General features: G+C 44.8%; 1 protein-coding gene across 4 annotated transcripts in view; it reads left to right on the top strand.

The window, feature by feature from the left end:
- The window catches only part of HELZ2 (helicase with zinc finger 2), a 200,538-nt gene that overhangs the window by 44,489 nt on the left and 129,472 nt on the right, over nt 1-26,577 (top strand). For all 4 annotated transcript variants that reach the window (XM_063959139.1, XM_063959142.1, XM_063959141.1 and 1 more), the window contains 4 exons: nt 2,549-3,081; nt 4,235-4,867; nt 6,152-6,929; nt 20,902-20,977. In XM_063959139.1, the coding sequence (XP_063815209.1) occupies nt 2,549-3,081; nt 4,235-4,867; nt 6,152-6,929; nt 20,902-20,977 (2,020 nt within the window). The remainder of the gene's footprint in view (nt 1-2,548; nt 3,082-4,234; nt 4,868-6,151; nt 6,930-20,901; nt 20,978-26,577) is intronic.

Genomic DNA, 26,577 nt, shown 5'->3' with positions numbered 1-26,577 from the left:
TTCGGCCCTGTCGATCTTCTTCCAGAAAGAACTGGCTTCAGTGCCTGAAGTTCAGACGTTTGTCAAAGGGGTACTGCATATACAGCCTCCTTTTGTGCCTCCAGTGGCACCTTGGGATCTCAATGTAGTTTTAGGGTTCCTAAAATCACATTGGTTTGAACCACTTGCCACAGTGGATTTGAAATATCTCACATGGAAAGTGGTAATGCTGTTGGCCCTGGCTTCAGCCAGGCGCGTATCAGAATTGGCGGCTTTATCCTATAAAAGCCCTTACCTGATATTTCATTCGGATAGGGCGGAATTGAGGACTCGTCCTCAATTTCTCCCTAAGGTGGTTTCAGCGTTTCACATGAATCAACCTATTGTGGTACCTGTGGCTACTAGGGACTTGGAGGACTCCAAGTTGCTGGACGTAGTCAGGGCCCTGAAAATATATGTTTCCAGGACGGCTGGAGTCAGAAAATCTGACTCGCTGTTTATACTGTATGCACCCAACAAGCTGGGTGCTCCTGCTTCTAAGCAGACGATTGCTCGTTGGATTTGTAGTACAATTCAACTTGCACATTCTGTGGCAGGCCTGCCACAGCCAAAATCTGTAAAAGCCCATTCCACAAGGAAGGTGGGCTCATCTTGGGCGGCTGCCCGAGGGGTCTCGGCTTTACAACTTTGCCGAGCAGCTACTTGGTCAGGGGCAAACACGTTTGCTAAATTCTACAAATTTGATACCCTGGCTGAGGAGGACCTGGAGTTCTCTCATTCGGTGCTGCAGAGTCATCCGCACTCTCCCGCCCGTTTGGGAGCTTTGGTATAATCCCCATGGTCCTTACGGAGTTCCCAGCATCCACTAGGACGTCAGAGAAAATAAGAATTTACTTACCGATAATTCTATTTCTCATAGTCCGTAGTGGATGCTGGGCGCCCATCCCAAGTGCGGATTGTCTGCAATACTTGTATATAGTTATTGTTACAAACAAATCGGGTTGTTTATTGTTGGAAGCCATCTTTTCAGAGGCTCCTACGGTTATCATACTGTTAACTGGGTTCAGATCACGAGTTGTACGGTGTGATTGGTGTGGCTGGTATGAGTCTTACCTGGGATTCAAGATCCTTCCTTATTATGTACGCTCGTCCGGGCACAGTATCTTAACTGAGGCTTGGAGGAGGGTCATAGGGGGAGGAGCCAGTGCACACCAGCTAGTCTAAAGCTTTTACTTTTTGTGCCCAGTCTCCTGCGGAGCCGCTATTCCCCATGGTCCTTACGGAGTTCCCAGCATCCACTACGGACTATGAGAAATAGAATTATCGGTAAGTAAATTCTTATTATTTAATATCCGTTTCTTTCTTCATTTTTTTATTTTTAGTTACTGCGCTGCGCCAGATTTGGGGTCCGGCAGTGTACTTGCTGGTAGGGAGGCGAAGTTGCTTGTTCTAGAGAATCTGGAAGCATGGCTGCGCCTGCAGTAGTGGTGACGGTGCAAGGCTATATCTGTAGATTCTGCAGATCAAGCAGCTCCGCCTTCCGCCTCCCTACAAGTAAGTACACTTCCAGGCCTTGAACCCGGCGCGGAAACAGTAATTAAAAATGAAAAAATTCTGAAGAAAAATGTTTTTTAGAGGGTGCAGTGCCTTTTGGGTCCCACCCCCCAAGCCGCCAGGCCCCATAGCAGCTGTATCCACTGCATCCTCTATAGTTACGCCACTGTGCACAGGTGCATTACTCATTGATACATTTTAAAAGATCCACAGGTGGAGCTGATTATTTTGCTTGAATTCGGTGAGGAGCCCTGGAAAACATTAACTGTTTGTGGTCCTAAGGACTGAGTTTGAGAACCTGTGGTCTAAACTCTAAACCATTCTTTCTAACTAAGTCAGTAATATGCACATCTGAAATGATAAAATATCAGTCCATATTTAACATTACCACATTGCTGATCTAAATGTTTTTGAGAATGCATTCTGTGGATTTACTAGGAATTTGTTACATTACTGTACTGGGCTTATTATAGGTAGCTGTTTTTGGTCTTAGGCCAGAGGTACCCAAACTACGTAATTACAGTCCAGGTTTAAAGGATATCCATGCTTTAGCTCAGATGGTTAAATCAAATTGACCAAGGTACTAATTAAGTCACCTGTGGTCAAGCATGGATATCCTTAAATCAAGACTGTAAATGCAGTGTTTGGTAATCTCTGTTTTGGCAATTGTTATGAGAATGCAACCAATGAATTCACTGGAAACAGTAACCTCACCGAAGGCAGACATTTTTTGGGTCAAACTAATACTAATGAGAATGCAGCATTTTGACTGGTACAGCAACACAATTGAGGTATGCAAAAGAGGAAGCTACTGTATGGGATGAATCAGTACTGAGAATGCAGTTTATCAATTCACTAGAAATCAATGACTGGGCATCGGTTACATTTTTACTTTAACTCACTATAACTAGTGTATGGTCTACAGGCGAGAGTAGCTATGGGGATGTGATCATGTGACCGGAGAGGCTGCATTGGTGTATTCCATTAATTTAAGATAATACTTCTTTTCCTGTAGTTTCCACTCCTACATGTTGCTTTGCTCAAGACCTATCCTGGAGCTGTCTTCTCATTGGTTGCAGAAGGTCTACCAAAATTCTGCCCTTATGCTGCAGGGGACAATTTCCTAATTAAAGGGTCAAAGAAACAAAACTATCATCTGGGGCTACGTGCTCACTGTTCAGTTTTTGGAGTGTTTGAGCAGTGGTTGACTCTGGATTTTGGAATTCGGCCAGTTTTCCTGCAGAAGATTGTTGTGCAGGTTGGAGGCCAGGAAGAACCATCAAGGCCACAGGATGAAGGTTCAGATCAAGATGGTGGCCTGTTGCCATCTTCTGAGCGCTGGTACCCAGACAAGCACTTATGTATACCATGCAAGAACAGGACACAAGATGAAAAGTGCCTATTGGAAAAGTACAAACCACCTACAATAAGTGCATGTGAATTCCCCAAAACAATGGAGGAGAAACCATTTACAGTTGAGAACTACAAGCAAATTATGCATTTCAGGATTGTGCAGGAGGAAGCTGCTAGAGAAGAGGTGATTTCCAGGTGAGTAAATTGAATATTGTTGGAAAGATGATATGCTGCTAACTAAGTGAACAGATGCCCCACATTGTGACTTATAGGGGGGAATTCAAATGTTTGAAAAGTCAGTTGGGTGTCTGTTTTTTTCCTATCTAATAGACAGGAATAAACAGACACCTAACCGACTTTTCAAAAATGTGAATTCCCCCATAGTGTTCATATTTGGTGAAGTAGTATTAATGCTGAATCTACATACAACTGGAAGGAGGTGATGATGATAGGGAGGAAAAAATCCATACTGTATTAAAAGTTTTATACTAACAGTAATACCCTTTTAATTCAGAGGAATACAGAACCAAATCCAAACCTTAATGCAGACATTAAGGGGGGAATTCAAATGTTTGAAAAGACGGTTGGGTGTCTGTTTTTTCCTGTCTATTAGATAGGAAAAAAAAGACACCCAAATGACTTTTCAAACAATTGAATATCCCCCTAAGAGTTGACATGACGGTTTATATGTAATTTCAGCTTTGTAATTATTATGAGAAGTTGTGATACTAATGAAACATGTAATCTTGGTGGTGAAATAATATGCAGGCTTATATATGTTAAAGTGATAATGCAGTATTTGCCCATCCCTATTACCAGAACCGGGAGCTATATCACAGCGTGGAAAGACTAATCTGTCCAGCAAGGCCTTTATCTACCAGTTCCCCGCCCCCAATCCTTTCACTCTTTCCTGCACTGTGCCTATCAGAGAAGTGTCTGTCCACCATTTTCCTAATCCCCATTTATGTGACTACATTTCAATGATCTGCTCATGAAAATGAAAACAATAGTTATTACTTGAAGGTTTCTCAGTTTGAGTGATATGTGTAACAGTTCAACATTTTTCTAACATGCCTCATTCCTAGGTGATCTCACCAAGGGCCCAGCTCATGTTTGTAAGTAAAGCAAAAAGCAAGAAACTGGCCAAACCCATGGCTACATGCAAAAGCCGCCAGTATTTACCCTGCACAGAAAAAAAAAATGTATTTGCTCCTCTTGCATGACAACATGGTTTGTTCCAGACACAAAGTTACTTTTGCTTTACTTAGAAAAATGAATCAGGCCCACGTTCTCAGTGAATTGTTAGATAATTGGTAATTTAATTAACTGTGGACTTTACTCTCTCCAGGTTAAACTTAAAAGTCTTTGTGACCTTTTCCAAAATGGTAATGTCTGCAGTGCAGGGAATGAAAGTGGCTCCCAACGGAGAGCTGTTTGCTGAGGTTACTCTTCCTACTGGCATAACGCAAGACACAGAAGAAGGATACTTACTGCTGCGGTCTGTGAACACTGCCTTAGTATCGCCTTGCCTTTTGAAAAGTGACAAAGTCTATGAAGTTCATGTTGACAGATGTTTTGAGTTAGAGAACAGTATTTTACTCCAGATACCAGAGAGATGCTGCCAAGAGCTGTCTCTTAAAGAAGGGGCATGTGTCCAGTTGGAGATTCAATTCCAGCTGGATCGGTTGCAGTTCTGCATATACCGTGAAGCAGTAGACCGCCTGCTGGATGTAAAATTACTTTTGCCGGACCTGTCCAAGTGCTGCCTGCCTGACTCTCCGGAAAAGGTGCCATGGGGCAACACAAAGCAGCAGACAGCAATCTCTTACATCGCTGGATTAGTGTCAGCCAAAGGGCCAGTTGCTCCTCTTCTCATATATGGCCCCTTTGGCACCGGTAAAACATCCACTGTGGCCAAAGCTGCTTTACAAGTCATCAGACAAGCTGGCACTAGGGTGCTGATCTGCACCCATAACAACAGGTATTGTTTTTAGTAAATTAATAGGTTATTGCTGATTGTCAGTCACATCTGAGTGTTCTACGTTATCTACACATTCTGCTCAGGGAACGGATAGGATGTCAGACTGCCACTCCGCAGCTCTCTGCATACATGCGGCTGTGATAGGAGACTGGGTTAGTGAAGGAGCAGCGATGAGGCTAAGTGGTGATGAAGGATGTTGATGTTGGAGGGATTGAAAGAAGATGGTACAGGGGTGATGGGGGAGGCTTAGAGATGAGAGAGAAGGGAAATACTAATTTTGTATACACACACACAGTATTTTTCAGCACTTACTGTACATCACTGTGTGTATAAGCAGCAGAGCTCTTCACACCAACATTAAATATATCTGCTGCTCTCCAGACAAGGATTCAATGCTTGTCTTAAGAGCAGCATAAATCTATAATGATGGTCTTTACAGTGGTCTGCATGGGGACCAAAATGTCACGGCATTATATATTTGACTTGTACAGTGTGAAGATATGCTCCACTGCTTGTGATGAGAGATGCTCTGACTGGGTGGTAGTAAATGTTTCTTGATTTTCTACATTGGCTGGTGAGTGCTCTATCCAATATTGTGGCACTATAGGATGCACTCCGAATGCTTACGTGTATCTGGTAACATGAGTGCATGCAGCTTCATGTTTGACTTTTTTGCCCTTGTATTAGTCATAAAGGGTTTACAGAATAATATCAGTTTTAGTGCTAACTAAATTGGAGTTCTCGAGATGATACTTAGGGGTAAATTTACTAAGATGGGAGTTCTATTTAAGATGGTATGTTGCCCATAGCAACCAATCAGATTCCATTTCTCATTTATCTAGCACCTTCTGGAAAATAATACCTGGAATCTGATTGGTTGCTATGGGCAACATCCCATCTTAAATAGAACTCCCATTTTAGTAAATTTACCCCTTAGTGTTAGTGTAAAAGGAAACCTTAAAGGCATTAATGATCTGTAAAGTTTAATGATAGAGTTTGGTCTATCTAGACCATTTAATTTTACTGGTACTTGTCAGCAGTAGTCCCAGTGATTTGTAAGTATCAAAGAGCAAGCACTGGGTATTCTATCAGGTGGGAGAATCTCACATAAAGTATTATGTGGCAAAGATAGTTGGTTTAAAACATATAAATTAGTGGAAAAACCAGTGATGGATAGTTGGATACTGCTCATGTGCCTGTTTCTTGAGGAACAATAAATATGAAATTGGCATGGCAACCTGTAATAATGTAAGACACTTCATAACATTTTCTTATTCCTTGTAGTGCTGCTGACCTGTATATTCAGGAACATTTCCATTCATATGTGGAGTCTGGCCACCCAGAAGCTACCATTCTCAGAGTGAAATACACGCTCAGTCCTGTAAATAGGACGGACCCCATCACACAGCAATACTGCCTTCTCAACTCAGACAAATCTTCCTTCGTTATCCCCAGCCAGGCTCTTCTTGAGCAGTACCGCATTGTTGTGACAACTGCTGTCATGGCACGTGAACTGGATGTACCGCGAGGCTTTTTCAGCCACATATTGCTAGATGAGTCAGCACAGATGATGGAAAGTGAAGCTCTGATTCCATTGTCATTTGCCAACCACTGGACACGTGTGGTTGTGGCTGGAGACCACATGCAAGAAACCCCACGGGTTTTCAACAGGACTGCTTGTGAGGAGCATACCTTACTTACCCGCTTGTTCTCATATTACCAGGGTAAAGATGTCCCAGCTGCAAAAAACGGGCGCATAATCTTCCACCAAAACTACCGCTCTGTACCCGCTATCATCTCCTTTGTTTCACGATGTTTCTACTTTGGACGTGATGATGCTATTGAGGCTTGTGCAGTTGAAACAATGGATCCACCTCATGGATGCCATGCACTGGGGTTGATACATGTGCATGGTCTATGTTCTGCTGAGGGAAATTCATGGGTGAACCAATCAGAAGTATTACAAGTGATTGAGGTTGTCAAAGAGGTTCTCCAGCGGTGGCCTGACAACTGGGGAAAATTGAGAAGAAACAAAATCTGTGTGGTGTCCCAAGGAAGTCAGGTACCATTAATTAGAGTTTTTAATTCATAAATTGGTTTCACCTTAATCGTCTTCCCTTTTCTGTCTCTCCTAATATATTAGCCTTCCGTTAAAAGTCTCATACACCAGCTTATGTGAGCTATTCTCAATGTGGTATTATCAATTGGTTTAATTGTTTTTTTTTTTTTTTTTTTTATCTCATCTTCTTTCTTTCCAACACTTCAAGTCCTCAAATCTCCCTACTTTCTCCTACAGGGTCCACAGGTTATCCACAGGATAAACATTGGGATATGGGGTAGCATCAGTGGATTGGCACCAATGATCAAAGCTTTCGGCCTCCCAGAATGTAACAGGCCAGTCTCCATATCCCTGCCTCCTGGCTCAGGCAATTCAGTTTTTTTTGTTGGTGCGGCAGGATCCGGACCACTATCTTTGGACTGCCGATTTTGGCAGCCCTAAGCTTGTTATTTAATCTATTTTTATAATCTTAAATTTTTTTCTTACATGCACCTTAGAAAGAGTCGCTCCAACAACTCTCCGCCGGGTCGCAACAACACTTACCCACGTGTACAGTGCTGTTTCAGTGGGTGTCTGTGTCGGATGTAATAGCAAGTCCAGTGGACATTACCAGGCTGTGGCCGGAGCACGGTGAGAAGATAAGGCATCGGTTCCGCTTAGCGGGAGACGCAAGACACAGCCACACTGTTTTCGGGAAGGAGACTACCGAACAGTAGCTGATGTGGCTGCCACCTCAGGTGCACCAGCGCTAGGCCCCAGGGATCATAGGCTCCAGGGATTAGTGTGAGGCCGCAATCCCTGGGGTTGATGTCAGCAGTGGGGAGTAAGACGCTCCCCTGGTTGCCCCTCCCCCGGTTCATGACCAGTTTCCTCTGAGTTTCCCGCCATGAACTGATTTCCCGCTTCCGTCTGAGACGCTGTGTATCTGAAAGGACCCAGTTGCATCATAGGCTAGGATAAGTGCCTGATGCATATGAGTCTGTAAACTAGTGCTGCTGTTTCTTTCGCTGTGTGACTGAATACGTTTAAAGTCCTATATAAGGTAATGCCATATTATGTTTCTCCTATATACTTGAAATTTATCTTTAGTTGAATATGTGCTCATATTGCTTATTATCCTAATATATAACCTGTGACTGCTAGTGTAATTGCTGACTTTACGATTTCTGTCAGTTTCTGTGTATTCAAAACCTCAATGCTGGTGCAAAGCATGGAGGGATCGGATTGTATGTCACTTTAACATTTTAAAGTGATTTCAGTCACAAATTGTGTAGTTAACACTGTACAGGTGTGTAATTTGTTTATCATGAGAGGCAAGGGTGAAGAGGATACACTCTCCATAGCAGCACCAACACTCATTTCATGTTTGTCTTACAAAGCTGGGTTAACCTCTCAGGATCTGGTTCAAAATGGATTATGAGCAAACTGTTTTAGCTTTCACCAAAGCCTCCTGAATAATCCAAGGCAGGCACAGGTTCTAGTTCAGGCATGTCCAAACTGCGGCCCTCCAGCTGTTGTGAAACTACATATCCCAGCATGCCCTGACACAGTTTTGCTGTCAGAGAATGCTAAAGCTGTGTCAGGGCATGCTGGGATGTGTAGTTTCTCAACAGCTGGAGGGCCGCAGTTTGGACATGCCTGTTCTAGTTGAACCCCCATGGGCTACTTTTGCACAGACATTATCCAGTATAGCTGAGTGGATAATGCCAGCTCCTATACCAAGGATAGGTTAACCTATTAACCCTTACATGCAACATTCCCCCTGGGGTTTATCACATCCAGTCCAGGAAACTACAGCCTTTCAACATTAACAGATGTAAAGGCCTGTGGAAAGTAAATCACATAGACATGAAACAAAATCTTCATAGTCTACACATGTTTCAGATGGGGACTCGTCGGAGGATGAGAACTCATCACATTCCGGGTCTGCATACAGAGACGAGAATGAAGGTATCAGCTCAGTGGACATACCTGAGCTAATTTGTGCTATGAATGCCATTCTATCCTTAGAGGAGGCAGCAGAGCCTTTGTTAAAATCGAAGGCACCTGTGTTGAAACGTCCCAAAACAGTCAGGACTGGATTTTCTGGGTCAGAACAGCTGACGGAAATTATGCAAGAGGCTTGGGTAACACCCAGTAAGAAGTTCAGAATTCCAAAGAAATGGAATTCCCATTATCCTCTTCCAGCTTGGGATTGTTTAAAAAGGGAGGTGGCTCCTAAAGTAGATACATATGTCATTCGATTGGTGCGAAAATCTACATTACCTCTGACTTCAACATTAGTAAATGATGTCACGGATAGGAAAATAGATGGTTGTCTGGAGAAATCGTAAGACCATCCATGGCTCCAGCCTGGATGGCAAAGGCAATGGCAGCCTGGGCAGATGCATTGGAGGAGGATCTTTCATTGGCATCTAGAGAGCAAAAATCCTATATTGCACATATTTAAACAGGTGGCTATTTTTATGGAAGAAGCAGCCTTGGATATGGGTACTGTTGCTTCTCAAGCATCAGCTTCAGCAGTAGCCACTCGCAGAGCTGTTTGGCTATGTACATGGAAAGCTGACTCAGAATCCAAGAATGTTCTGGAGTCTTTGCATTTTACTGGAGATATTCTTTTTTGTAAAGAATTAAACAGTATATTGGAGGCAGAAACAGACTCCAAGAAAGTGAAGGTATCCTTCCACACACAAATCCAAGCCTAGATTTCCAGCTTTTCAGCCCTTTCGGATTCAAGGAAAAGCAAAAGGAAAGGGTTAAGGCAAACAGTCTCATTCTGACAAGTCTGGTAACACTAAAAAGCATTGGGCTACCAGAGGGCCGGCTTCCAAGCCAGAAGATAAGCCATCAGCCTGATGATGCGGGCCTCCACCTGGGGAATCCCAGGGTGGGAGGCTGACTTCATTTTGCACAGATCTGGGAGCAGTCCACCACAGATGCCTGGGTGCAGGAAGCGATATCTCACGGTTATGCGTTTGCCTTCAAGAAACACCCTCCTCAAAGGTTTTTTTGTACCAGCCCGTCTTCAGTGGAAACCAAGGCCTGTGCTTTGCAAGAGGCAGTTCAGCAGTTGCTTTAGTTAGGAGTGATAATTCCAGTTCCTCTTGCACAACGAGGACAAGGTTTTTATTCCAACCTGTTTCTAGTCCAGAAGCCAAATGGGTCGTTCAGGCCAATACTGAATCTCAAAGTGCTGAACAAGTACACTTGGGTGCCTCATTTTCATATGGAGACTTTACATTCCATTATATTGGCCATGGAGCCGGAGGATTTTATGGTATACCTGGATATCCAGGATGCTTACCTACATTTTCCTATAGCACTATCTCAGGGTTGCTATCCTCCAGCAACATTTTCAGTTTCAGGCCCTACCATTTGGACTGGCCGCAGCTCCCAGAGTGTTCACCAAAATTATGGTGGTAATGGATGCTTATCTCCGTCAGCAGAGACACAGTGCAGAGCACAGTTGGCTCATAAATTGGGCAAAGTCGTTCCTGGTTCCATCACAATGGATGACTCATTTGGGGGATGTGCTGGACTTGAGTCTTCAGAGAGTAATTTTACCTCTGAACAAAATATAAAAAATTCAGTTGGGGGTCCAGGAGCTGCTACATAATCAAAGGGTATCCATTCACGCAGCAGTGTGTGTGGTGGGATCTATGGTGTCAACATTCAAAATAGTGGAGTATGCTCAATTCCATTCGAGGCCTCTACAACGTCTGATCCTTTCCAAATGGAATGGGTTACATCAGACAATAAAAACGCTGACTATGGTCCTTCCTTTGGAAGTAAGGAGGTCATTAGCCTGGTGGCTACAGACATCCCATCTGGACAAAGGGAGACCCTTTTGGATATCAGATTGGGAAGTTCTGACAACGGATGCCAGTCTTCACGGCTATGGAGCAGTGTCAGGAAGAAGTTGCTTCCAAGGGCAGTGGACCAAGGAAGAAAGTTGCCTGCCAAGAAATATATTGGAACTCCGGGCCATATATATGGCACTAATTCAAGCAAAGGACATTCTTCAGGGGAAACCAGTTCAAATTCGCTCAAACAATGCAACAGCAGCAGCGTACCTCAATTATCAGGGAGGAACTCGCAGCCAAAAAGCAATGAAGGAGGTAATACCCACGTTAAGGTGGGCAGAACTTCATCATCCAGCCTTGTCCGCAGTGTTCATTCCGGGAGTCTTAAACTGGGAAGCAGATTTTCTCAGTCGACACGCCATTCATGCAAACGAATGGGCTTTACACCCCGAGGTCTTTCAGACTCTGGTAGACAAGTGGGGGTTACCGGAGATAGATTTCATGGCATCCTCTCAGAACAACAAAGTCCCCGCATACGGATCAAGAGCAAAGGATCCCAGAGCGACCTTTGTGGATGCCCTGTCAGTAAGATAGGACTTTCGTCTGGCCTATGTGTTTCCACCCATCACCCTGTTGCCCAGGGTAATGCGAAAGGTAAAACAAGGAAAGGGCGCCGTGATACTTATAGCTCCGGCTTGGCCCAGAAGACATTGGTACACAGATCTGCAGAGGCTGTCAATGAATGCTACATTCCTACTCTCTCAATGTCCAGATCTACTGATGCAGGGTCCTTGCTATTACATGCACCTGGATCGACTGTCTTTGATGGCGTGGCTCTTGAGACTTCCATCCTGAAAGCAAGAGGATTCTCACAACAGGTAATTCAAACAATGCTCAGAGCAAGGAAACCATCCTCAGCTCGCATTTGTCACAGAATATGGCAAGCCTATATTCAGTGGTGCAGTGACCGGAAATTTGACTCTAAAGTCTGTCAGAGTTTCCAGAGTTTTTCAGGCAGGAATGAACAAAGGTTTTCAGGTGGCTTCCTTGAGAGTGCAGATGTCAGCATTGACTGTATGGTTCCAAAAAAAATTTGCTAACCTACAGGATGTGCGCAGTTTTTTACAGGGATGCTGCGCATTCAACCTCCTTTTGTTCCTCCTGCAGTGCCTTGGGATTTAGGTTTAGTCCTAAAGGCTCTTCATGTTGCCCCATTTGAACAACTAAAGCAAGTGGATCTTAAATGGTTTACAGCTAAAGCTCTCTTTCTACTGGCTATTGCTTCAGCTAGAAGAGTTTCAGATTTAGGGGCATTGTTATGCCGTCCTCCTTTTCTAATTTTTCATCCAGTGGTTCTCAGAACCAAATCTGGTTATCCACCTCAACAAAGAAATTGTAGTCCCGGCCTTCCAAGGGCCGGACCTTTCTGCGGGAGATGCATCATTGTACGTAGTTCATGCCTTAAGGATCTATGTGGATCGTACCAGTGCCATCAGAAAGAAAGACACTCTCTTCGTTCTCTACTGATTTCACAAGAGAGGATGGCCTGCTGACAAGCAGACACTGGTGAGGTGGCTTCGAATGACGATTTCAGAAGCATATTCTCAAGCTGATCTCCCTATTCCGGCTATTGTCTCGGCTCACTCTACTCGTAAGGTAGGTCAGTCATGGGCAGCACAACGTGGATCTTCAGCTGAACAGATATGTAAGGCAGCCACATGGTCTTTCGTTAACACATTCATTAGACATTATGCCTTTGATACCTTTGCCTCTCAGGACACTGAATTCAGGCGAAGGATTCTCCTGTCCAATCAGGAGCGTCCCCACCATTAAATTTGCTTTGGGACATCCCAATGTTTATCCTGTGGATAACCTGTGGATCCTGCAGTAGAAATATGTAGTTATGGTAGACCTACCGTCGAATACTCTATTTCTCCTAAGTCCACAGTATCCACAGGGATCCTACCCTGATGCACAAGGTTTGAGGATCCTTTCACCTACTAACCTCTTCCTTCTTGTACAGAAGGGGGTGCATGTGTGTTCTTCTCGCCTGATTATGGCTCTCTATGATGCTCCTGCCTTGAGTTTTCGAAAACAACTGAATTGCCTGAGCCTGGCAGGGATATAGGGGACTGGCCCGTTGCATTCTGGGAGGCCGAAAGCTTTGATCGTTGGTTCCACTCTGCTGACGCTACCTTATATCCCAATGTTTATCCTGTGAATACTGTGGACTGAGGAGAAATAGAGTTAGCGACGGTAAGTCTACCATAACTACATATTTTCCACTATTCATCTTCTTATAAAGACCCTCTGTTCCCCACTGTGGAGGCAAATGCATTTATTCCAGTACAATTGTTTTTATTCAGTGAGAAGTGTATTCCAATACAATAATCAAATTTAACAATGATCTTGTATAAAAATAGAATGTTATAAGAATTTCAACTGCAGGTATGATAACAACTATAACAATGCAATAAGCTTAGGCATAATGAGAGAACAACAGAATTCTAGAATGGCATAAATTGGAATATTTAATAGTGAGAACATAACAGGACTAGGCAGAGAGAACGAAAATGGGAGATGAGGGGATAGGGTGTAGAGGGGCATTCCACATGCCCAGTGGCGTAACTAGAAGTTTTTCTCCCCCAAGCCAAAAAATTCTTCGCCCCCCCCCCCAATCCCCCATAATTGGCACTATGAAAGGGACAAACATGCGCGCGCCGCCAAAAAGGGGGTATGGCTTCGTTGGAATGGGCGTGGCTTTGCATAAAGGGGCGTGGCATTGCAGGAAAAGACTTCCTTATACCCCAGTTTTGCAACCTTTTTTTTTGCAACCCCAGTTTTGCAATGCCCCTGAGACATTATACCACATACCACAATGCCCGTGATATAGTATGCCACACACCGTAATGCCTGTGACACATTATGACACACACCGCAATGTCCGTGATACATTATGCCACACACCGCAATGTCCGTGATACATTATGCCACACACCGTAATGCCCATTACACATTAAGTCCTACAGTAAGGCTTCTAATTACTTTTAAATTACCTGCTCGTTGCCAGGGGTTTCATGCTCTTGGTTCCATGCACTGTGCCAGGGGTTTTCATGCTCAGGGTGTCATGCTCGTTGCCAGGTGTTTCATGCACTGGGTGTCATGCTCGTTGCCAGGGGTTTCATGCACTGAGTGTCATGCTCGTTGCTAGGGGGTAGTGCTTGTTGCTAGGGCTGTGCTCCCAGTGCCACATATGTCCCCAGTGCCAAATATTCCCCCACGGTGCCAGGTACTCACGTGCCCCCAGTGCCAAATATAGCCCCCCCCCCCAGTGCCACATATGCCCCCAGTGCCAGATATTCCCCCACAGTGCCAGGTGCTCACGTGCCCCCAGTGCCAAATATAGCCCCCCCCATGTGCCAGGTACACATGCAGTGCCATATATGCCCCCTCAGTACCCCCCCAGTGCCATATATGCCCCCCCAGTGCCCCCCCAATGCCATATATACCCCCTCAGTGCCCCCCCCAGTGCCATAAATGCCCCTCAGTGCCCCCTCCTTGCCATACATGCCCCCTCAGTGCCCCCCCAGTGCCATAAATGCCCCCTCAGTGCCCCCTCCGTGCCATACATGCCCCCTCAGTGCCCCCCCAGTGCCATATATGCCCCCTCAGTGTCCCCCCCGCGCTCCCCCGCTGCTGTGAAGGAGGGACAAGGAGGGCACAGCGCGCGCCTCTTTCATGTCCCTCCTGTATCTCCGTCTGGTCTAATAAATTAAGTGCCGGTTCGTGAGCCAATCAGAGCTCACGAACGGCACTTCCATTATTAGACCAGACGGAGACGCAGGATGGACACGGGAGAGGCGCGCGCGGCGCGCTGTGCCCTCCGTGTCCCTCCTTACAGCAGGGAGGGAGAGGAGACAGCAGATTGACATGCGGACGCTCGTCCGCATGTCAATCTGCTCTAAATCAGTGGCGGCGCCCCCGCAGCCCCTCGGCCCCAAGCCACCGCAAGGGCTGCGGGGGCAGTAGTTACGCCACTGCACATGCCACAACAGTTGCAGGGTGGCTATGTAACTCATTGACGACTTCTACTGTGTTGGCTGCAGCTATAACCTGCAAAAATAATGTACTGATTAAGGTCTGTTGGCTACTTAGGAAGAATGTTTGTCTAAATATGTTTAATAAATTGGAAAAATTGTATCTACAGTGTGTACTGGCATTTGCAGGCTTTTAATGTGTCAAAATAGGGCACATCAATGTGGCTTCTGATGGCTATGATTTCCCACTGTACATCTGGCTGGCCTGAGGCCAGTCTATTCTTAGGCGAGTTATTCTTGCAAGTTTCTAGCGACTTCTCAACTCACAGGCTATTGCATCTGGCCATTTGTATGTTGAAACATCTGAAGGGTATGTTAGTTTGAAGCAAGAATTGTGTGGATTTTCTGGCGAGTTTGGGTGTAGTTGCATTCTATTACATACGGCAACTTGAAACACAACTTTGCTAAACTCGTAGCCTATACATTTACTCCTAAATGTCATACATTTCCTTATACTATTCTAGTCTGCTAAACAATTTCCGCAATGAGGTAGCAGAAGGTCTTCACTAACTGTGTACCCAAAACTGCTACGGTCAGGGGCAGATTGTCCACAGGGATCACAGGGAAGATTCCCGGTAAGCTGATGTGCACGTGGGGCATATTTTGTTTGTTGACATTCGAGGGGTGGTGCTGCTTCCATGGTTACACGGTATACCTCTGGTGCTGCCCATGTGAGGCCACTTCTACAAATTTTTCCAGTGCGACTTTCAATTCCCAATCCACCCCTGACTATAGTCACATTCCGCTAGTGGCTCTGCAAAGTCATATTGGTATCGTAGATATACTTTAGAGTCAAACTCTGTACTGGGTCATTCCATGTCAGTTCAACCAGGCGTGTCCACCACCCATCTCAGATTTTTCTGAAATTTTTTTAGTTAAGAGAGGATGTCAAAACAATAATTTCTGCCAAATATCTCGACTGTCTGACAATTCATTTATTAAATATTTATTTTTCAATGTATTAAATTATTTACTAATCGCAGCTTCTTAATCTAGTTTATTTGAATTATCTTGGGTGTTTATTAATGAATCATCAAAAAATTTGCACCCCTATGGTAACTCTTCCTCCTGAATCCAAAAATGCAAACCAAATCACTTTATCTGCCTTCTGTTTTGAGTTACGTCAAAAACACACGTTTTTCGAAAATATTTAAAAACACTAGGTTCAATCACCATTAGATATCCCAAATTTTTTAGGTGCTTAAAGGTATACATTACTATTACACAAAAAATCAGCATGGTACTTGACGTTCAATTACTGTTGTAAGCATACATAATTAACACAAGAAACCATGAAATTTAAACATAACTTGAGTCCATAACTTAAGTTGAGCCAACATTCACATTATCTATCCCTAGTTTGGAACCTGTTGTAATGGTCTGTAATTTTCCCTAAACTGTCAGCAGACAGTGCCTTCCAGTACTTCCTTGGATAGTGGGCACTTCCGTTACACAGGGGACATGAATAAAAGGAACAAAACACTGAAGGCCAGGGCAACACATTTGTTGATTGGTTTCGTTTCATGAAGTGTACCAGCACATCTTGTTCCTCCTCATTACATTGAATAATATACCCAATGTACCAGATGTTATTGTACACTACTGCTATGTATGTTCCAGGTTGCAGATCACTTTTGTCTACATTTTTTGTGACTGTGGTCATAGTGACACTAAAAGGGTTATGCATTTAGCCATGGTAAATTAACGCGGTTAATTGTCCCGCTGGGGGCTATCCAATTAGCCCTGTAAAGCCGCGGCTCGCGCCGGCTTATCAGGGATTTTGTTTCACCTGAACCAGTGTGTTTTGGGAGATAATGTATTTTTTTTACAGGCGACCACATTAGATAGCCTGTAAAAAAATATGGGTGAAACATCTGGAAAAATCATCCGATGTATTTTCACCTATAATTGGATAACCCCCAAACTGTGGTTCCTGCTGTCTTCATGTCATCTGATGACAATCAAAATATATGTATAGTTCATTATAACTAATAGGCCGAAACTGATGATGAGCAAGTGTTCCTACCACAGTCTTTGCTGTTTCTAGACGGCTATGCAGCTTGGTTTTACAGTCTTGTATTTCATTTTGTGAAACATGGATAACCTTTATGCCATGTATCTTTTCAGCCCAGGTATACAGGTCCAAAGGTGTCAAGATGTGATGAGTTTCCACTGCTTGCAGACTGGTGCGGGTGGCTAGACGTTTACTAGCACCATCACTAGTGAACATACTCCAATTTTAGTAATAGTTCTGCTAAGTGTTTCATAACTACCGTAATGAAGGCATGCAGAGTTATGGCTACATGATCACAGGTATCACTTATAACACACAGACTCACAGTTTAAAGTGTCACATAATCATCTTGCATGTAGCCATGCTAATCGTTGCCTCGCGGCAAGTGTGCCTGCAAATGCACGCAAATGCACAACAGTGGAGGCCTATGGAGTAAACGCCGGCTGTGATCAGTCACGGCACAGCGCATTTGCACTATGCCGCGATGCGTATGCCGTGCGCATGCATTGCAGCATAGATGAGCATGGCTCTTATCTGTGTACAGCAAAGGGGTGAAGTGTTGCTTGTGAAGTTTCCCAGTGGAATTCTTGAATTGCGTCCTGACACACAAATTAAAACATTTCTGCAAAATCTAGTAACACATAGCTTCTGTTTCTGGCCGAATGGTTTCCTTCAACTGGCATAGGTATTCAGCCTGTGACTTTGCTGTATACAGGTGGGCTGTTGCATCATCAACAGCCCTACAAATAACTTCACGAAATTATTCCACATTACTAGTGATTGTAACCAATTTACTTTGGTCAGTGTGGACCCGCTGCTTATAAACAACTGTTTCCTCACCATCCATGTCACTATCATGAAAAAGTTTTTCAACTATTTTCTGAAGTGCTTCCAGACCTGGGCATTTATATCACGAAGCATACAAGTTTTTGAGACTGAAGAACAAACAAGGATTTCAGTTAGGTCTTTGTAGTCCATTTTTAGTGGTAGAGCAGCAACCAATAATTGTTTGCGTATTGGTGAGTTTAGCAAACACACACAGAATGCATACCTCTTGCAGCAACGCTAACTAATACACCATGTAGGTCGAAAGGAACAAACCTTAGACAATCCACCTTGAATGTCTGGAAAACGGTATTTGAAAGAAAGTTCTTTCAAGTTTACTAGGAGTAGCCTTTTCTGTTTGTGAATTCTTTTTCCTCCTGGAACTTTTACAGAAACAGACTTTCTTTCAAGAGCACATCCGAGAATATTCATCATCTTCGTAAAACTGCTGTACCTGATCAACGATTTATACAGGAAGGTCTTTCTGTCACGGGCTGGTCTGATTGTGTTCCCGGTAATGACCTGGGTGAGCCAGTGGAGGGCGCAGGGAGGCAGAAGTTAGGTGGCTTGAGATATGGACAAGTCATATGCTGGAGCACTGTAGAAGATTACACAGTGAGCACAGAGAATTGGCGAGACATGAAGCAGAGGCACGGAGTCTAACTCGCCAGGGGTTTTCGCCAGTGTCCCCCACCAGGGGATATAGTCTTCGCTGCCCCTGATGGGCAGGTCGCGGCCCTCTGCTTAGGTTCCTCTGTGGAGGCTGTGAGACACTTGGGTATACAGGGATGCTTAATACCGGATTATACTGAAGTGCTTAACCATCAATAGTGAGTCCAATGGTGACGTGAAAAGGTAAGTATATCGGAGATGGTGAACTTGGTAGTACTTGGGTAGCTGAAGATGACTAAATCTGTATTGCAGCCGATAGCATGAGGACAGTCTGAGTTTCGATGGTGCAGCCAAATGGCCGATAACAGAGCTGGTCAGGGAACTGATGATGCGGCCTGTGAGCCGAGTGCAGGGTCGGTCTAGGAACCGATGGTGTAGCCTGGGAGCCGAGAATATTCAGAGCCTGTGAGGGGTATCCTGGACTGAGCACCGCAGACTGGTAACACACTGAGATGGAGATATTGGAAGTCTATGGCGGCAGGTAAGTAACCAGGAAAGGCAGGTACAGCAGGACACGGTAAACGGATCTCTGGAGCAAGCCTGGAGCCTTAAGAGGGACACTGGAGAACTTGCAGGAGAACTGACAAGTTGTTCAAGGCAATGAGGACTCTGGGAAGCCTGCTTCTATTCCCCCAGAAGGATGCTGATTAGTTGCTGCTGGCAGCATGCACAGAACCAGGAAGTAATTACCTGGATACCTGGATTATGTGACTCTGGATCATGTGACTCTGCCAGAGTCAGTGGAAATCATGCTAGTAACCACAGAAAGCACCAGCGGCTGATATGCGGCACAGAATACACCAGCGTGCCGGTAAGTGGCGTGTGCGAGCAGTGCGTGAACAGTGGTTCCTGACAGTTTCCCTCTATATTTTTCAGGTTCTGCCAGTATGCCATGGGTTTCTTTAAGTTTTCTTGATTGTTTTACCATGTATTCTGTGACATTAAATAAGTTAGGGAGTCAAGTAAATGTTTAAGTTTTTGAATTACATGATTTCTTCTGTTAATTATGTATGTGGGACAACAGTAATTGAACGTCAACTTCATGATTTTTTTTCTCCACTATGTAACTGAGTACCATGCTGATTTTTTGTGTGGTAGTTATGTATACCTATGTTAGGCACCTAAATAAAATTGGGATATCTAATGTTGATTGAACCTAGCGTTTTTAAGTCTTTTTGAAAAACGTGCATTTTCGTAACTCGAAAAGTAAAGCAGATACAGTAAATTGGTTTGGATTTTTGGATTCAAGTGGAAGAGTTACCTTAGGGGGTCCAAATTTCATGGTGATTCCTTAATAAACACCTGTGATACTTCAAATAAACTGGCTAAAAAAGCCGCAATTAGTAAATAATTTAATAAATTGAAAAATCAATATTTAATAAACAAATTGTCAGACAGTCGAGATATTTGGCAGAATTAGTTGTTTTGACATCCTCTCTTAACAAAAAAAAATTCGTAAAATCTGAGATGAGTGGTGGACATTTCATTATTTTTTTGGGGGGGTGATTTGATGTGGAATGGTCCTACTGTCTAACACTGCACAATCATTGGGCGTTTAATAGATAGTAGCATAACAGTGTTGGCTGGTTTAAACCACTCGATAAATACTGCCTAGGTGCAAGGCGACACAGGACCTACAAACTTTTCTATTTTATCAGGATAATGATGGAGTCATTTATTTATATTGATTATTTAATTTAAAAGCAATGTGGAATTGCCAATTACAACGTCTATATTTTTTGCCTCCATACAAATGTTGTGGTGACCATTTGGGTGATTGAGATCCGAGGTGAGAACATATATTAATTACAAATTTTACATTAAACTACGAGAGAATTTGGATCTGTCTTTACCTTATGTCACAAGTTTTAACATTAATGTTACGTTAAATTGGGAAGCCTATAAATGCACTTTCCTGTAAATTGAGCTATCTCTAAATAACTTATCCTGTAACCAGGTGCGCCGACAGCTATGCTGGGCCCAGGTACTGGAAGCGAGGGCGTGACCAATGCAGGGTGTGTGGCCAGCCCCCCTCCTTAGGAAATATTTAAAAATATTGGTTATTTTGCGGCCGCGTTCTGTGGGCATGAGGAGTTCAATCACGTACCTCCTCCGCATATCACGCAGGGAGAAAGAGCAGTGATTGCTTCTGCAGCTGCTTCTCTCCCCAGCGCAGCACATAGCAGCGTGTGCTGGGCTGGGAAAGGAGACTACCACTGCAGCAGTCACTGCTCTCTCCCCTCGCACCCAAGTGCCGGCGCTGTGTGAGGCGGGGGGGAATGGGGCAGTGGGTCCCCTCCAACAGGCCCGGGTAAAGAGTATCCCCCCCATTCCTTCCTCTTGGTGCCACTGCCTTTAACTGTAAATGTGTGTTTGCAAACTGAAAGTGTAATGCCACCTAGAAAAAAAGAAAAGGAAAAAGGGTAACTAAATGGACATAATAGAATTTCTAAGCATGCTGCCATATGAACAGTACTGGAACAAGTTGGCTTACATGGAAAATAAAGACTTTTATTTTGTACTAAGCAACTTTGTCCATGTCTTGTCTCTTTTGCACATTAAAGGTGAAACTGATTCGTCAAGAGCTGCGCAACATAAGACTGTCTGATATCACTGTGACAAGCTTCGAAAACATTCTTGGTAAGTCTTCTGCATGTCTTACAACGTTGTCATTGTATACGAGTATTTCTCCATTCTGACACATATTTTACTTATGCTTACACTGCATGGTCAAAACTATGGGGGTAATTCAGAGTTGATAGCAGCAGCAAGTTTGTTAGCAGTTGGGCAAAACCATGTGTAATGCAGGGGGGGGGGCAGATATAACATGTGCAGATAGCGTTAGATGTGGGTGGGTTATTTTGTTTCTGTGCAGGGTAAATACTGGGTGCTCTTTTTTTTACACTGCAATTTAGATTTCAGTTTGAACACACACCCCACCCCAATCTAACTCTTTCTGCACATGTTATATCTGCCCCCCGCCCCCTCCCCCCTGCAGTGCACATGGTTTTGCCCAACTGCTAACAAATTTGCTGCTGCGATCAACTCTGAATTAGGCCCTATGTGCACGCCCTTTCTATTTAGGTTATCTGGTCCTTTTCTTACAGGTGCATTAAATCAAGCATACAGCTGTGCAATCGCCATAATTACACATTAGCAAGTATAATTGGTATGTGACATTTTTATGTGGCACTGGCAAAGGGCATCAGCTTACCAACAAGTCAGTTTGTTAAATTTCTACCCTGCTAGAGCAGTTATAGTGGAGGAGTAACAGTGGCTCATCTGTTGAGCGATAAGCAACACAAACTCACAGAAAGTGATATTCTACAGAATTGTGTGCTTCCCATTTTGAAGCAACCGTTTTGGTAAAGCCCTTTCCTGTTTCGGCATGACAGTGCCCATAGGCATGCAAGTGAAATCTGTCACAAAAAAAGGTTTACCATGTTTAGTGTGACAGAACTTGACTGTGCTGCAATGAGCCCTAGGGGTATATTTTTCTGTCAGCCTATGGTGTGACACTGGGGACAGTGGGTATGGCTAGGCGTTCAGTCCAGGCACCAAGGAGTTAAACTGAGTGCAACCTGGGAGGCCTCTCCTCCCCTATACCCAGCCTGCATCAGGCCAGTCAGTTTTTTCCTTGGTGCTCACAGGAAAGGGCATGTTTTAAGGAGTAGGAATTCTCAGAAGAACTGGAAGAGCCTCAGGATTTAGAGACTGAAGAGCCTCAAACTCCGGATGGTTAGATGAGCTTAGCTAGAGTGGAAGCCTTAGTGAAAGTGGTTAGGTTGGTCCTATAGATTAAGAATACTGACTCTCCACCCGATGCACAGATGCCACTTTTTAAGAAGAAAAAGAAGGATCCGACTGCATTCCCCCCTTCCACACAGTTTGAGGATCTTTTAAAGGAGGCTTGGTCTCATCCATATCAACATTTTTTGGTAATCAAATGTAATTCTTCCTTTTACCCCATGGCAGAAGCAGACCGGAAAAAGTGGGAGTGTCCTCCGTCAGTAGACGTGCATGTTACCCGCCTGGTTAAGTCTTCCACCCTCCCATCCCGAACATAACTTCTCTAAAAGAACCTACCGACGGAAAATTGGAACAGTTCCTGAAGTCCATATACTCCAATGCAGGAGCGGCTCTCAGACCTGTTATTGCCTCTGCCTAGGTCTCCTTGGAAATAGACAGCTGGTTGGATGTGTTAACAGAGGGCCTCAGGTCGAACATGCGACATTCTGACTTCATCAAATATGTTGCGAACATTAGGGAGGCTAACACCTTCTTGGGAGAAGCAGTTTTGGATGTGGGCACATTTTCTTACAAGGTCTTTCTTTCAATGGTGGCGGCTAGATGCGGCCTCTGGTTGCGCTGTTGGCATACAGATGAAAATTCTAAGAAAGCGCTGGAGTCTCTGCCTTTTACAGGGGAGGTGCATTTTGGCGAGGAGCTGAACAAGATTGTGGCCACAGTGGCAGCTTCCAAAACTGCCTTTCTGCCCTCAGCTGCGCCAAAACCTCAGTCTCCAACTTTTCATTCCTTTCGCCAGCAGAGAAAGGTCCGGTGACAGCCTTTCTCCCAATTCCAGGCTCCTTCTACCAAGCCTTCAAAGTCCAAGGGACGCCAGCCTTTGTCAGGAAAACGCCAGTCTCCCAAACAGGCTGAAAAGGCTACAGCATGACTGTCTGGACTCCACCTCTTCGCCGAGGTCTGGGAGCAGACTACGTTGGACGCCTGGGTTATGGGCACAACATATCCAGGGGTTATGCCCTCACTTTCTGAGACAGACCCCCCAGGTAATTCTTTTCCATGGGTCTACCTACACACCTCGGCAAGGCTACCCCACTCCAGAACGCAGTCCATTCTCTGCTATTATGGGAAGTAATTGCCCTGGTGCCTGTTCAACAACAGAGAACGGGATTTTATTCAAATTTCTTCCTAGTCCCAAAGCCAGACGGCTCATTCCATCCTATACTAAATCTACAGACCTTAAACCGGTTTCTCCAAGTTCCAAAATTTCGCATAGAATTCCTTCGATCTATCATGCAGGCCTTGGAACAGGGAGACTATATGGCCTCTTTAGACATCCATAATGCGTACCTGCACATCCCCATTCGGGACAGCCACCAGAAGTTTCTCGATTTCACAATTCAAAGGAACCATTACCAGTTCAAGGCATTACCATTCGGACTCTCCACGGCACCGCGAGTATGCAGCAAAGAGATGTCGGTAATGACGGCATATTTGAGGTTGCTGGGAGTCTGCATTGTCCCATACCAGGACAATTTCCTTCTTACGGCACAGTCTCAGGCTAGTCTTCAGGAGCACATCCACATCACTCTGACATTTTTGCAGACACACGGATGGCTGATCAATTGGCGGAAATCCAGCCTCACTCCATTTCAACGCATGATACACTTGGGAGCTCTATTAGATTCTCAAGTACAGATAATCTTTTTTCTGTATGACAAACGGAGGGCCATACAGGAGATGATTCGAACATTCCTGGCTCAGAAGACGGTGTCCATTCATTTCTGCATGCGACTTCTGGGGAAAATGGTCTCTTGTTTCGAGATGGTGGAGTATGCACAGTCCCATTCCAGACCATTGCAACTGTAGCTCCTACAAAATTGGGATCACTCGCCACTGCATCTCAAGTCGTATCGTCTCATTCTTTCCAGGGAAACGCATCTGTCGCTTCTTTGGTGGCTACACACGTCACACTTGAACAAGGGTCATCCCTTCTGCATCCTCGATTGGGTCATCCTCACGACAGATGCCAGTCTTCGAGGGTGGGGTGCTGTAGTGGATGATCGCTTCTTTAAAGGTCGGTGGACTCCTCAGATGAGCAAGCTCTCCATCAATGTGCTGGAATTGCAAGCGGTCTTCAGTGTGCTGTCTCAGGCGGGATCCTTACTGTATCACGTCCAATAAAGAATCAGTCAGACAATGTGACAGCTGTCGCCTACATAAACCACCAAGGCGGCACTCGCAGTCCAGCAGCCATGAAGGAAGTCAGCCACATCTTGTGGTGGGCGGAGAAGTTTCTGGCAGCCCTATCCGCAGTCTACATTCCAGGAGTGTTAAATTTGGAGGCGGACTTCCTCAGCAGACAGGATTTCCAATTGGGCAAATGGTCACTCCACGCCACTGTCTTCAATATATTGGTCAACCGCTTGGGTCTGACACAAATCGATCTGTTTGCATCCTGACACAACCACAAGCTTCCCCACAAATGGGGCGCGAACAAGGGACCCGTGCATGTGCCTAATCGATGCATTAGCGGTGCCTTGGCCGTTTCAGATGGTATATATCTTTCCACCAGTGGCACTTCTCTCAGGGGTCCTTCGCAAACTCATTTCAGAAGTGGTAACAGCTATTTTTATCACTCCCCACTGGCCGAACAGGGCATGGTATGCGGATCTCTGGGCTCTGTCTGTCGCTCCTCCATGGTACCTCCCACTGCGACCAGACTTGCTGTCTTAGGGACCATGTCTGCATCCGGACCTTCAACATCTGGCTTTGATGGGTTGGCTGTTGAAAGGTTGGTGCTGAGAGCAAAGGGATTCTCTACTGTTACATGGACTATAGTGTGCTATGGGCTACCTGGTGGTTCTTGGTGACGCTCATGCAATTACCCTTGCCCAGCAGTCTTCTTGCCTCCTGCAATGCTAGGCTTCTCCTATAGTAGCCGCCTTTCCAGGGTTAATTAGGTCCACCCCGTACTGAGATGCCCCCAGGTTTTATGTATGGACAAGGTGACTATTGGAGGCTGGGCAAAAGTAAATTGCAGATGGTGAGACGTTCACTGAACACCACCTAGGTACCGCTGCACTACATACAGGCAGAGCAAACTAACTGAATGCATGTGAATGCAACAGTGCACAGGTTCGAATATAATCTTAACACAGTCAATATGTACATGCTATAATGCACAGGATGTTATTAGCAACAGGACCATATATACATGTAACAGTGCACAGGGTGTTATTAGCAACAGGACTGTATAAAAATGCAACAAAGCACATGATGGTATGAATAATAAAAAAATACAAAGGCAAAGAATCTGTGTAGAGTTCCACACAAAACCTGAACACAAGGCTAGCTGGATCCGATCAGGAAATCAGTCAGACAGGGTCTCAGAATCACGGGTGTTTCTCAGGCTGACAGGTTCTCACTTAGACCGGAAACTCAGGTGACACAGGTCAAGTACTCAGGATTCTGGCTGGACAGGATACACAGGATACAAACAGGACTGGTATCACCAGATATAATAGCACGACTGTACCGATTCTAGATTCCACCAAGGAACAGGGACCAGACACAGGTACTATCAGTAACAAGAAGCTTCAAGCTATAACCGGCCTCAGGTGAGGGGTAGGCTGGGCAATAAAGGAAGCAAGCCCCCAATCACGATGGCTGGAAGCCAGACACAAGGTAATGGCCTAACTATCTGACAGGTGAGACTGGACAGGCCACACATACAGGCTGCAGTTACACAGATTCACCAAAGGCGACCCGCAACAGTACCCCAAACAAGTACATAAGAAAACCTGGAATCCTAACAGAAATACAACAGACTCACAACATAAAAACATAAACAGGAATGAGCCACAGCAGTGGCTCATGACATCTACTAAGGTTATCGACACCATGATATCAGCCAGAAAACCTTCCACTGCTCGGATATACTATCGCATATGGAGCACTTATTTTAAGTGGTGTAATGTTTTTACACTTGGACCCGCTTCAGTATCGCCTATCCAGACTCTTGGCTTTCCTGCATTCTGGACTGGATTCTGACTCCGTTTGGCCTGTCTCAAGGTTTAGGTATCGGCTTTTTCAGTGTTTTTCCATAGACGGGTGGCCCGATATTCAGCTATTCAGACCTTTATGCAGGGGGTTCTCCATATCCAATCACCTTATGTGCCACCGGTTAACCCATGGGATTTGTCCTTGGTCTTTCAACTCTACAAATGGCCTCATTTAAGCCCTTGGAGGAAGTTGATCTTCACTGGCTCACTTGGGAAATGGTGTTCCTGCTGGCCATCGCCTTGGCACACAGTGTCTCGGACTTGGGAGCTCTGTCTCACAGGTCTCCCTTTTTGATTTTCAACCTGGATCGAGCAGTTCTGCGTACTCATCTAGACTATCTTCCTAAGGTGGTCTCTAGTTTTCATATTAATCAAGAGATAGTTGTTCCATCCTACTCTCTGTCAGATTCCATGGATGACAATGTCACC

Source organism: Pseudophryne corroboree, chromosome 3 (assembly GCF_028390025.1).
Source record: "Pseudophryne corroboree isolate aPseCor3 chromosome 3, aPseCor3.hap2, whole genome shotgun sequence".
NCBI classification, from domain to species: Eukaryota; Metazoa; Chordata; class Amphibia; order Anura; family Myobatrachidae; genus Pseudophryne; species Pseudophryne corroboree.
Note: the sequence above shows the minus strand (reverse complement) of the source record. Positions and strands in the feature narration are given on the sequence as shown.